At 38.4% G+C, this 13,402-nt stretch overlaps 1 protein-coding gene across 1 annotated transcript in view; it reads right to left on the bottom strand.

The window, feature by feature from the left end:
• Positions 1-13,402, bottom strand: part of SPAG17 (sperm associated antigen 17) — a 112,426-nt gene that overhangs the window by 73,716 nt on the left and 25,308 nt on the right. The window contains exons 5-6 of the mRNA XM_052793869.1: positions 10,316-10,523; positions 5,863-6,057 (exon numbers count right to left, since the gene is read on the bottom strand). Of these exons, the coding sequence (XP_052649829.1) occupies positions 5,863-6,057; positions 10,316-10,523 (403 nt within the window). The remainder of the gene's footprint in view (positions 1-5,862; positions 6,058-10,315; positions 10,524-13,402) is intronic.

The following is a 13,402-nucleotide window of genomic DNA, read 5'->3' on the forward strand; positions in this document are numbered from 1 at the left end:
GCTCAGCACTTCTAAAACCTAAGTATGAAGGCCAAATACCTCACTCGTGTAATTCCAGTGGCCTGACGGGTTTAAAACAACACAACTCAGCGAGGTTGTGGACTCTTAAAAAAATGCTGATCTCCTTAAGGTTTTCCAAGTTATATATGCCTCCTGTAGCAGCTGTCAGAAATGTTTGCCAATTAACTTATAAAATGGTTTTATCGTGATTCAGAAGATATGTCTCATTAAATGACTCTAGAAACTGGGTAGAAGACCTGGGAATTCTCTGCCAAAAGATTGTCTTATATCTACAGAATCTCGTGAGTTCAAGGAGAGACTGAACAAGAACTTAGAAAACAAACAAACTAAATCCCTTGAGGTTTACTAAAAAGACAAAACACCATCAGGATCAGGAAAATCCGCTGACTTAATAACTGGTGGCTAGGTGATGTATGCGTTGAGAAGTTTCATACATGCTTTACCTATCACTCTTTTCCTTTTCCTTCCATTTCTTTCCTTTAGTCTTCCTTGGCATTAGTTTATGAGCACTTCTGGAGACAGATCACTGGCCTAAATGGTCTCTTGACCTTAAACTGTTCTATGCTCCTAGCAGCTCATCTCAGTCATGGGACAACCCTTTCTCTTTGTTTTTCATCTGCTCATGAAAAATATCCTCTAATTCAGGACAATACCTCACCTGTGGCAATGTTCCCCCAACAAACTTGGCTTTGAAAGCACAACTCAGCAGTGTAACAGCATCTAGGGCTGCTCAGTCAATGGATTAATCTCTTTGCCTTTTTGAACGAAAAGTGAATGGCACCGTGCTAATAACATTGTAGCTAGACATTCCTGTTTTGCAATAGAAGAATAATAACATTTGACTAACTCTGCCCCATAGTTTAATAATAAAAAACACACAAAAATGTGTATGACACTTAGGCTTCCCCTTTCACAGAAACATCACGGCTTGCCAGGATCAATCATTAGATGCTCTGCCCTTTACTACTGCCTCCCCTCTTCATTCTTTTGCCTGCAATCCCAAGACTTTTCTTTCCTCAAGTATATTTTCTATGTAAACCCTCTCAGAATGAATTAAAGTTTTCATGAGTAACCCCAAAAGAAGGTGCAGGAGCTGGGAGAAACTGTCAATACAGAAGAGATTTAGCACAACCCCGCAGAAGAACTGAATTACCTTGAAGTCTTCAGTAATAGAAATGAGACAGTACTCAGCAGTACACTGCATGATTTTGGAAAAACACCAACAAAAAAAAAATCTGTTATCATCATGTAACAGTGGAAGAAAAGCATCTAGTATATACTAATACATTACATAGCAATTTTGAACGACCACTGTGAAAACAGAAATCCTAGAATCACTAGGATGTGTCAAGTCACACGTTTCCAGCAGAAATGGAGAAAAATGAATTCCATTTTTTCAGGCTGAAAGATTGGTCTGAGTTCTCTCATTAGCTCTCAGAAAAGCTGAATTAGTAGTAGCACAGCTACTAGAGTGATTAGAGGAACAGAAAACTAACCATATGAAAGGGTACTAACAGTGCTTGACTTGGTAACTTCACAAAATGAAAGCCATTAGGGGATGCAAACACCTGAGAAAGAAAAGAACACGAAAAAGCTGTGGTCCCTAATCCATGATTCATGTGTATTTGTGCTAAGAACAACAGAAACACTGTAACATAATTGCATTTACAGGTTAATGTCTTCCCATCTAAAAGTGTCTTCCTACATTATTGAAATGATCAACCATGATCTATTTTCTAAGTCATTCAACTACAAAATACTTGAGTTAATACCTGCTCCAAGGCACAATTAACTATACCTGTATCACTGCTGACAGATGTTCGTCTTAATATAACCTTAAAAGCCTCAAAGACTCAGTAATATTTCTGCACAGCCTACTTCAGTACTTGACTAACCTCACCTGTGGAAAGTTTCTTTCTGCTACATTGTATTTTCTCTACTGCAATTTAAACTTTTCTTTTTCTGTCCTAGCCTTTTACAAACTTGAAAACTTCTATCATTTCTCCGCTACATCATTCAGCCTCTCTTCTTAAACTTAAGGATAGCAATTCCATTTTTTAACCTGTAGGTAAAATTTCATAGATCCCTAATAATTTTTCTGATTGGCACACATTTCTTAGAAGGTCTTACCTCACTGTTGATTTGCATGATAAGATTACTTCAGGTATTTTTTAGGACATATTCTCATTTATAATCTGGAGATGGTATTTGTTTTTTAGAGGCATAGTGATATTGCTGACTTATATTCATTCGTGATGTCAGCATGACAGCTTATCTTTCAAACCTGTCATCTAGCTGTGTGTTTCCTAGCCTTTATTTGTACATTTAGTTATTCTTGCATAAGCATACTATATTGTCCATATTAAACAGAATAGTCTTTTTTCCAGACTATTATTCGTTATTCTGTCAAGAATATTTTGCATTTGAATCACACTCCCTTATTCCAATACCCACAACAATACCAAATAATACCAGACCCAGCACAAATTCCCTTGAGTCCACTCCGTGCATCCTTCTATTTGATAATAAACCTTTAACAGTTACTCTACAGAGGCCAAGATTTTTGAATGAGACTGCACCTACTATATATTTATTTTCATCTATACCTACCTTGCTCACTGTGGGTCATGTGAAATAGCCTTATTAAAATCCAGATATACAACACAGACTACTCCTCTGCTCAGGAGGCCAGTGCTTCGTTTTGTAAGGAACTTAAACTTGTCTGACTTGATTTGTTCTTGAACAGCATACACTAGCTGTTACTCATCTCCTCATTTTTAAGTGGTTATAAATTATTTGCTCCAGTACTTTTCCAGAAACAGAAATTAAGCAGATTACAGTGCCTTGGCTATTTGTGTTCCTCTCCCTCACAGCTCTTTTTCAACTCTCTCACTTGCTCTTTATGAGTGCTCAAATAGAAATAAGAATGGCAGGCAAATCTTTAAATAGACTATAATTTAAGTTAATCTGAATCAGCTGATCTGAAAAGTTCTCTACCTTATCTAAGTAGCACTCAGTTATTTTACCTATTCTCCTACAATTTGAAGCTGAATCTTCCTGCTACCAGCATTAATTGTGGTTAGTTATAACTATCACCTGTCTGCAATGGTATTTGTAGTGAAAACAGATTAACTCCCCCACAGCACACATGACAAGAAGTAGTACAAAAAGCCCCCTCAAAGCATTAACCACTGCCAGCCTTCCCAGGATCACCTCCTGACAGCACTGCCTCTCTGCTGAGCAGCAGACAAACATTTTCCTTGGTCCTCCTCCTGCATCCCATTTTGTATCCTAGCATTTCTGATTTTGTGCCACTAGGCTCATAATAAACATATACTCTCATTCCTAGTGACCTGACCTATTTCTAATTCTTAAATGCGTTCTTATATCTGAGGTCCACAAAGAATGCATGGTATGGCCAAGCTGTTTTCTTACTATGCAACCTATCCTTTCTTAGTAATGAGGAAAACTTGCGTTACTACCTATAACACTACTCACACAAGATACTATCATCTATATTTACATTTTTTTCCCCTTTAAAAAGTTTCCTCACAAATTTTACTTAATAATTATCTAAGTTTACTAAAGTCTTCCTGCTATTATACATACAAGACAAAGAAAATATAACTTTGGAAATATTTGGGGAAACCTGCCCCTGCCCCCTTACCCCCAGCAGGTGTTGTAAATAAAATGAAAATAAACAAACCCATGCTTTCTGCTCTCTGCACTTTCAACTATTTTCTAGCAAGACATTACCTTTAAATTTTACAAGTTCTAACAAAACTGTAAGAAGCTGGAAATTATGTTTTCCTCTCATTCTTTTCCCAGAGATAAGATTGCTCATCAAACAAAGTCAAACATGACATTACTTCTTTGAGTCCATCGATTGGTGCTGTGATTGCCTAAGTCTTAAAAGGCTAAATCTACATGACTCACGTTAGCTCACCTTGACACCTTTGGGGACAGATTCCCTAGTGCCAGCACAATCTAACCTGTAACATTTGCCATGAGGCAATATGAGTATCTCATCTGGTCAACACGAACTGGAAGGAAGGAATAGCACACTGAAATAATTCAGCCTTGACAACACTCATAGGTAAATGGTTTGTCTTCATCAGTGGTCAGAATGGCAGTGAGTCACACCATCCCATCTCATGTCCTTCAGCACTCCAACATAACCAACCCTCACAACCCTCTCTCCTGCCCAACATGTGCAGGGCACCATTCCTCTCATTTACTGGGTTGTTCATGCCATCTCTCAACAGTGTCAGAATGCATCATAAGGGATTTCCCAGCACCACAGAGAACATCGCAGAAAGTCAATATGCACAACTGGAAGCATAACTATTAGTCACAAAACGCATGTATGAAAAATTATAGCTACTAACTCAGTTTTCTCGCTTATTTAACACTAGACTTTGACTTAGATTTAAAATAATTCGGGTCAGAAGGGACCTCAATCTCCTGCTCAAAGCATGGTCAACAGGAAATTCAGACACCAGGCTCGGGGCCTTAGCCAGCTCAGTCTTGAAAACCTCTAAAGGCAGAGATCCCACAAACTCTACAGGCAACCTGTTGCAATGCTTGACGGCCTTTGGGGTAATTTCCCCCCATCCCCTTATATCTTGCCAGAATCTTCTATTCCAATTACAGAATCACAGAATGGTTGATGTTGAAAGGGACCTCTGGGGGTCATCTGGTCCAACCCCCCTGCTCAAGCAGGGTCACCTAGAGCCAGCCATTTCTGAAGATAGGAGTGACACTTGCTTTCCTCTAGTCCTCAGGTACCTTTTCCAATGGCCATGATTGTTCAAAAGCTATTGAGAGTGGCCTCGCAGTAGCATCACAGCCAGCTCCCTCAGTATTTGTGAGTGTATCCCAGCAGGTCCCACGGACTTACATATGCCTGGTTTGCTTAAGTATTCCCTGACCTGATCCTCTTCCACCAAGGGTAGTGGTGGAATTCCTTGCTCCAGACTTTCCTTTTGTCTCTGGGGCCTGGGATTTCCAAAGGCCGTTCGTGATCACAACCACTTTTTCTTCTTCTATGTACCTCAACGAAAAGTCTTCCCCTGTGTTCTCAGTAACCTTCTCAGAGGTGTTAGAAGGATGCTATTAGGTGCTCCTTAAGCCTTCTCGTCTCCAGATCAAGCAAGCCAAGGTCCTTCAGCCACTCCTCAGAGGGTGGCTGTCTGCTGGACTCAATCAAGTTTCTGAGTATCCTTCCTGTACTGTAGAGCCCAGAACTCTGTTCTCATGAGAGCCAAGTAACAGGGAATAACCACTTCCCTTGATCTACCGGCTATGTTACCACAGCTCAGTATGGTTAGCCTTCATTGATGACTCATATTTAGCTTGCTGTTCACCAGGATCCCAGTTCAAGAGAGGTGTTACAGCCTGAGGACACCTGAGTACAATTACAGGTTGTCACTCTGTGGCATATTCTTCTCTGGCTGGGGCCACAGTCCCAAAATAGCCAGCTGTGCACTTCCCTTGAAATTACCAAATAAGCCAAGTTTACTTAGCAACACACCTTCCTGGCTAACGATTCATAGAAGTACACATTTGATAAAATGTTGTTCTTCGGTGGCTGCAACCACCACCTGCTTAGTCAGTCCCTCTTTCTACTGTCCAGCTGAGGCAAGTTTTTGCACTAGCAAACCATTTTGTTTGGTGACCAAACAATGGCAATACCATTTTTGCACTGGCAAACACAACTGCTCACAGGTAGTATGCACAAACACAATGCAGGGAGAGGGAGAAAAACACAGCAGGAACAGTTTTACTTGGATATAAAATAGTCTGCTTTCTACACAAATTTTGTTCGTATGACCAGATTACCTTCAGGTGAAAGTAAAGATTCTCCCTGAAGTTTAGTTTCTTCCAAGTATGTCTGCAACGGCTTATAATTCTCAGAAGAAATTCTAATTACACTTGAAATGTTAATCCCAAGCTCGGACATCACAGGCAACAGCTGAGGGTTGTGGAAATCCAAAATTATAAAGTAATGATGGGCACCATCATCTGGTTCATCATCTGTTCAAAACACAACAAAACCAGATTAGAGCAAGGACATTCAACAGCTTAACAAAATCCATTTTTTTCTTGACTATATAGGGATAATGCAAATTAAGGTCAGAGAAAAAATTCTTTTATAACCTCATTGGGATAATTATATATAAGTTTCAAAATATTATGTGCATTAGACTGAAGTCTTCTGTAGCAAACCACCTAGAACTCAGCAGGAAGAATAGAAGTCAGAAGTAATAATTGTTTGGAGAAGCTGATTATAACCAGAATGCTAGCTGTAGCAGCATTTCTGTAACTGCTTCTCGAGGAATTTAGTGTCAGGACATACTCACATGCTCTAATGGTAGTTTAAACTATCCTATTTCATCCTGCATAAAGCTGGCCAGGGAGCACACACAGAGTAAGTTACTGCATCTTAGATAACAGATTACATGAGCTGTAATAATTCTGAAGGATTAGCTGCAGGTATGAGCTGACTCACTGCTGACTGCTCCCTGCCCAACAGTTTCATGTTTGCTAGACGGACTCCCTGCCAAAATCCTCATCAGTTGGTAAGACCAGCTCACACTAGTCCTTTCAGTTGGCAAAGGGCACATCCAAATTCATCCTAAAGTGCAGATGAGGAGTTTCATTGAGTGCCTGCTCTGTTTGGGCTTACTAATTCTGTAGAAATATGCATAGTAACCTTTCAGTACCAAAGCAAAAGGTTAAGCATTATGTAAGTAAAAATGAGCCCTTTAGAAGCTTGACTCTAGTCTAAGTTAATTGCGCAGATTCCCTTTATGGCCCATGGAGAAATACAGGTATTCAGACAGGTATCAGGTGATTTAGTTCATCCAGCATGGTTATTTATTCTAAGACAACAGAAACTGCCTGCTGAAGCTACTGTATTTCTCCATTGTCTATGGACACATACAATTAGTGCAGACTATCCTGCCCTAACAAAACCCCCACAGTTTTATGTTCTATTTAGCATTAAGATTCTTTCTTATGCCTACTAACACAACACACTTAAAAGTCCTTCAGCCACTCCTCAGGTCACGGGACTCATTCATCCAAGGGAGAAAAAAAGGGCAGAAAAAAAGGTAGCTTGGCACTGACATCTGCCTGGAGCAGCAGGTTGGCAACATGGTTGTCTCTCCTCTTCTTGTAACATTAGGTAAACATGAAAGAACTTAGGAATTTGGAGAGACACTGACTGAGGAAGCAGCCACCACAGTCCAGTACATACATTGCATAAAGCAAAATCAAAACCAGAAGAAAACTAGTCCATTATATCACTGCTAGCACTGAAACCGATCTACATATTTTGATGCCTCAGTTACTGCAGGAAGAAAAAGCGTGAGCACATACAATTACTAAGCATTAATGATTTCTAACAAAAAAGACAGATGTCTCTGCATAGTGACTTACAGAGATCCAGAAACTCCAATGCATACATGCTGAAGACTGCCTGCCATTCAACAGTTACAATTACAGTTATGCTAATTATCATGACAAGTTGATAATAATCAGTCAGTTCTAATAATCAGTGACTAGTTCATACTCAAATGATGAAAGATATCAATGCAAGTAATCTCAAGATTACTCAAAAGCAGAAATATTCCATTTCAGAAAGGTGATAATGTACTAGGGATGAATGATAAAATGACTGTTAGCTACTGGAAACAGATACAGATTGTCTTTGAGTTCAAGACATGGTCATATATAAGCAATGGCTCAGACTACTGTCGAGTAAAAATTGTGGCATTTTTCTCTTTTGGGTTTTTTTGCTTGATACAGCTATATTAAAACAAATATAAACAGAGGAGGTTTAGATTAGATATCAGGAAAAATTTCTTCACCAAAAGGGTTGTCAAGCACTGGAACAGGCTGCCCAGGGAAGTGGTTGACTCACCATCCCTGGGGGTATTTAAAAGACGTGTAGATGTGGCACTTAGGGACATGGTTTAGTGGTGGACTTGGCAGTGTTAGGTTAACAATTGGACTCGATCTTAAAGGTCTTTTCCAACCTAAATGATTCTATTAGAGTGGCCAAGAATGCTGAAAAACGTTTTCACTGTATCAACTTTAAGGATCATCCAAGGTTCTTCATGTCTTCTGCTCAGACTCTTGTAAAACATAGAATATGCATGAAGATTTTTAAAGTAAAGTACAACATTCTTGGTAGAAAAGTTTCGTAGATCTACATGTTCTTGACACTGAGAAATGGAGCTGGCACCACTTTGTCCCAAGACACAAACCAAAGCTTTAGTACCAGGTTCTTGAGAACCTTAATTGCCATGTTCTCAAGGAAAGACAGAAAATCCTGGCACAGTTGTTTCACCACACTTAATGTTCATTTAGAATGGTCTCCAGAAGTTTTGGCAATACTTGAGTCAATTTTCTCTTGGTATGCACTTCTAGGTGGAACTGTCAGGAAGAATGAAGAAACAATTACCTCTCTATAAAACAACAGTTATGTTTTTCCTGTAGCCGAGAGTGAAGGGTTTGAGGGGTGCTGTCCTTCTCAGGGCTATAGGTTCCTCCTCACTGTCTTCCTCAGCACGGCTAAAGGAAGTAGCAAGGTCAGAACACCTTTTCCGTTGTTAGGTAGTTCCTTATTGTCTTCAGACTGGAAATCAAGCCATTGAATATAATTTTTTTTTTGTATGAGTCACAATCAATTTGTATATTATTAAGCCCAACTGTATGGATGGACAACGAATGAGGTGAATTGTTCAGAATGGCTTCAGCTCAGTACAGTCATGACTGTAAAATTAAATACAGCAGAAGTGACAAAGCACAAAATACCTCAACAACTTCTCCTTTGAGGCAATCTGCAGCTATTGTTATTTTGTAAATATCTTTGGGACTAATGAGACAAATCCCAGTGAATAAAATCATAGTTTAACAGCAGTGCTAGTAGTTCATAATATAAAGGTAGTAAGCATACTAAACAAGGATAGTTTTCATGGCTGTTACTTTTTGGAGGCAATTTGTATTTTCCTTACTTTGTCTTCTCATTAACGGTGACTAACAAGGCAGCAAAGCATAGATATCTTATACAGGTACCTGATGTTTTCCACCCATCCCTCAGGGCAGTAGGGAGCAAAAATTTTGGAGCTGGTAAAGTTGTTTCTATAGGGCCTAGTGGAAGCATATTAATACCTACCCAAAGCCACTCTGTACTGTACATTCTGTACCAATTCTAGTAAGATGGCATGAGTTCTCTACATGACTTCAGCTTGGATTCTTAAAGGCATGAATGTTTCTTTGAACACTTCTCCTTTCATGCCCTGAAAAACCTTAAAATCATCAAAAGAATGTTATAGCCAAGCCTTATCTGAAAAAATGAGGAGCTATGTACACATAGCTACTGTTCTGTTCTTGCGTACTTTCGTCAGCTTCGTTAAGATTCAGACTTGCACTAAACACCTGGACCAATGCTTTTTAGATGTTTGAAGAGTGCCATTGATCTCGAATGAGATGCAGACAAAGGTCTGATGAAAGAGAGAGGATAGCCTGCAGCAGTTCAACTAGGGAATAGCAGGTACACATAATGCAACCAAAAATCAGCAAGTGCTTCTGCAGCAGCAGAGCTCCTGTTTATGCTGATGCAGCTCAAACACATTATGGTCCAAATTAAATATAACTGTGATCTAATGAGGAGAGCTATGCATTTTCTCTGATATTTTTTGTTCTAGTGAAATTTGTAACCATGGGTGCTATATATTATGAATAAAGATTTTCTCGGCACTAGTTCGTATATTATTCTTTACCTCGTATAGCTCATTTCTGCAGTAGGTTTCTTCAGGTCTCAGTTCTATCCAGACGTTTTTACAGCAAATGAAATCACATTGCCCTTTGTACAGAACCTGGCTTCATCCCCAGACAATGGTAGACAGCTCTGTTATACTTTATAAATACAAGGAGAAAGCCACCTTTGGATACTGACACAAATGCATTTAGTTATTCCAAAATCTTTCTGTAAGAAAGGTTTTCTGTAGGATTTGTTTAGCCACTTTCTTTTAGTCTTACACATGCTAAAACATTTTGATGTCAACATGCTACATATACCTCATCTGTATTTTATTTCTTAGACTGCACAATCTATCCTAATACTGAGCAGAACACAGTGCCCTCTTCAAATGCAAAGTGACAATGCTTTAATATTGCCAAATAGATCTTGACTTTTCAACATAGAACAAAACAAAGTACTCAGAAGCTAGGCTGCAAGAGGGTTAGCAAGTTTATCAGGAGTATATCTACATTTTTTACATACCAATGTATTTGTCTTCCTCTTCTACTACTCCCCGTCGCTTCAGTTGGGTGTCCTTTTTAACAGTGACTGGTGCTAGAGGGCCTATGTCTGTTTTTTTTCCTTTTCTTTCTTTCTCAGCTGTCTTGGCGCTAAGGAGGTTCTCCTTCTTGCCAGGAGGTTTAGTTTTCTCTTTCCCTCCATCTTTTTCCTTCTGTTGCTCTTCTTCTGCCTGACAAGATGAAAAAACTAAGTTCTCATCAAAGCCTTTCTGCAGAACAAAGGGCGGACTGCTGTAAAACATCAGTGATTCAAATTTTTTATTTGCATACTTTTCCCTATCAGCCAGTATAATGTTGATGTCTTGAACACTCTGCTTTACCCTTCTCAAACACACCATTCAGTTTATTATAGTCTTACTAAATCATAGTGTTAAGACTTCACATTAAAAAGGAACCGTGAGAGGTAGGTAGACATTATACCTACAAAACTAATGAAATGCATTCTGGTAGAAAGACGAGTAAAGAATCACTGTGCTTTGGTTACTGCCACTACAGCACTTGCATCAGCCAGAAACCTTCCCTTGGACTGAAGGGAAATAAGACAAAAATTCAATTTCTGTTAAGTCTTTAGCACCTCTGTTAACACTCTTGAGTATGGTGTAAAATGGTACCAGCACTATTTTTCTTTGATGTAAATATCTGCCTACTATAAACCTGAACCAAGAGTCTTGTGCTCATTTCACACAGGATATTACTCAGCCATTCTCATTATTTTCAAACAAAACCACCTACATTAAGTTCTGCTCAGCAATTTAAGAGTAAAGAATGAAAAAAGATTTTGTAAGTATCCCAAAGCCTCACACTATAAATCCAGAAAGCTCAGAGCCAGTCTAAAATTAAAATAATCCAAAATATATTAAGGTAAAGCAAGGTGCTATAAGAGCAAGAAAGCCTCCACCTTATTTCTACCCAGCAGCAGTACTATGCATTAACTATACAAGAATGACATTTAAGGACTGTAATGCTAAATTAAATACAATAAAATGATATTAACTTAACTTGCTGTTACCATCCTGGTGGTGTCACTTTAAAGGCTATTAAAGCAATGCGAAAACCTCTCCATGCAAATGAGATAGGGCAGTTGACTCTACACAGTTGCTTTCCCTAGATCCAGCTGGAAAAGCAGACTTTCCAGCTGTAGAAGTTGTGATTAGTTCAAATTCAAAACCAAAGCAGAAAAATCTTTTCCTGCTTTTCCCTTCTTTACACATTCCCCTTCTGTAAAATTTAGGAATGCTTTCAAGAGATTCTTGAAACTATTTGTGCTGTGAAATGGGGGATTTGGATGCTTTCATTATTTTCTTTCAAATTTATTCCACTTTGGACATTTCAAACCAAAGTTTTTGATAGTACTACTTTGAATTCTAAGCTGATGAACACATCAAAACAGATGATACAATCATCAGGCTACAAAGTTCACAATCAGCTTTATCTATTGCATCTGCATCATTTTATGTAATTAATCTCAGATAAGCAGAGACACTCCTGAACTTGCCAAGATTCCAACAAAGAACACTAGTTGACCTTAATACCTCTGGAAGTTAAAGCCTCTCCTTTCTAGGACTCTTTCCTTTTCCTCTCAATGTCATATTTCTCCTTCCGTATAAGGTACGGCTTTTTGTGCAGTTTCTAATCTTCCATTAGCTTTACATTCTGTAATTTTGTTATTTTAAGCTTCATATTACAGAATCTTACCTCAAACAGTTTTCTAATTGAGACACTTCATCTCTTCTGCATACTAATTTAAACGCATACTCCTGTCAATTTATGACAAGCTTCTGCTCCTAATGAAGTACAGAAATTTCATAATGGTTTATTTTTGTTTATTCACTTGCTGTTTTTCTTCTGCCATTCCATTCTATTAACTGTCCATTGTTTTTTAGAATAGACACCAGTTACGTTGGCTTTCTGAGAACTGTAAAATCTGATTTCAACCCCCGAGTTGTTGGCAATGGAACGTGTACTGTACAACCTAGTTGGAAAGGATTAAAAATTTTATGGCAGACAATTCAGAGTTAGAATTCTAAATTTAAAGCCAGTTTCTGCCCATTCTGTACTGCAGAGCATCCTCATAGCTGGGAGCCCTCCAAATTCTTGACTCTGTTTTTGTCCTTCAACTGCTGCTCTCATGTTTGCCTGTCACGCTTTGATATAGATATAATCCAGAGGAGGTGACAACTTTGTCCAGATTGCTTGGCTAAAACAGAGAAGAAATTGTAAGTTCCAGAGATTCTTCAACCTTCAATACCGACTATCCTCAGATTCTCCAGGGAAATAAAATTATATTTACAGGAGTAATCTTGCCAAATCAAAGCTAAAGGCTCCCTTTTAATATTGAAGTGCCTAATCTTTAAACTTCAAATTCTTGTTTTACAGTTTACTTATCAGCATTGACTGAATACCTAAGAGTAAAGCCATTTTTTCGCCATTCACTATAAAAAAATCTGTTCTATAGCTTCACCCTCTCAATTTCTCTTCAGATTGAAAACGTGTTGGTTTTTTTTCTCAGATTCTTCATTTATTTTTATCTTACATTATCATTTGCTAACCAATTTTGCAATTGACTTCTATCAGAACAGGACACAACTTTAATTTATCACCTAGCATTTCATGTTCTTGTACTTGTGTGCTATACTTCATCCACCAATTATTCCCACAAATAGAATTATCGATAAAGAGACTTACAGACTTTTCAACTACACAAAATCCATGAAACCATTTTCTTCTTGCATCTTTTACATGCATAGACTGCTTAAGTCTCCATGTCATCACATTTTACATTATAGTTTTTGATCAATTAACAGGGTAAACTATTGCAGCAATTACATGACTTTCTGATAATGGTCTTCAGCTGCGTGAACGCTTGCTGGAAAAGGACTATAGCAAAGATCAATTGTTCAGTAAGCTGTTGAAATGTACATCTGACAACTTTTTTTTTTTAAATTACAGATGTTAAAAAGCAATTAAGAGGTCTGATCTGATTGTGATTCTGTGCAAGCTTTGTGAAATTCCTCCTGGAACACATAAGCAATCTGCCTGAGGCAATCTT

The sequence above is a fragment of the Harpia harpyja genome, chromosome 8 (genome assembly GCF_026419915.1).
Source record: "Harpia harpyja isolate bHarHar1 chromosome 8, bHarHar1 primary haplotype, whole genome shotgun sequence".
Classification (NCBI taxonomy): Eukaryota; Metazoa; Chordata; class Aves; order Accipitriformes; family Accipitridae; genus Harpia; species Harpia harpyja.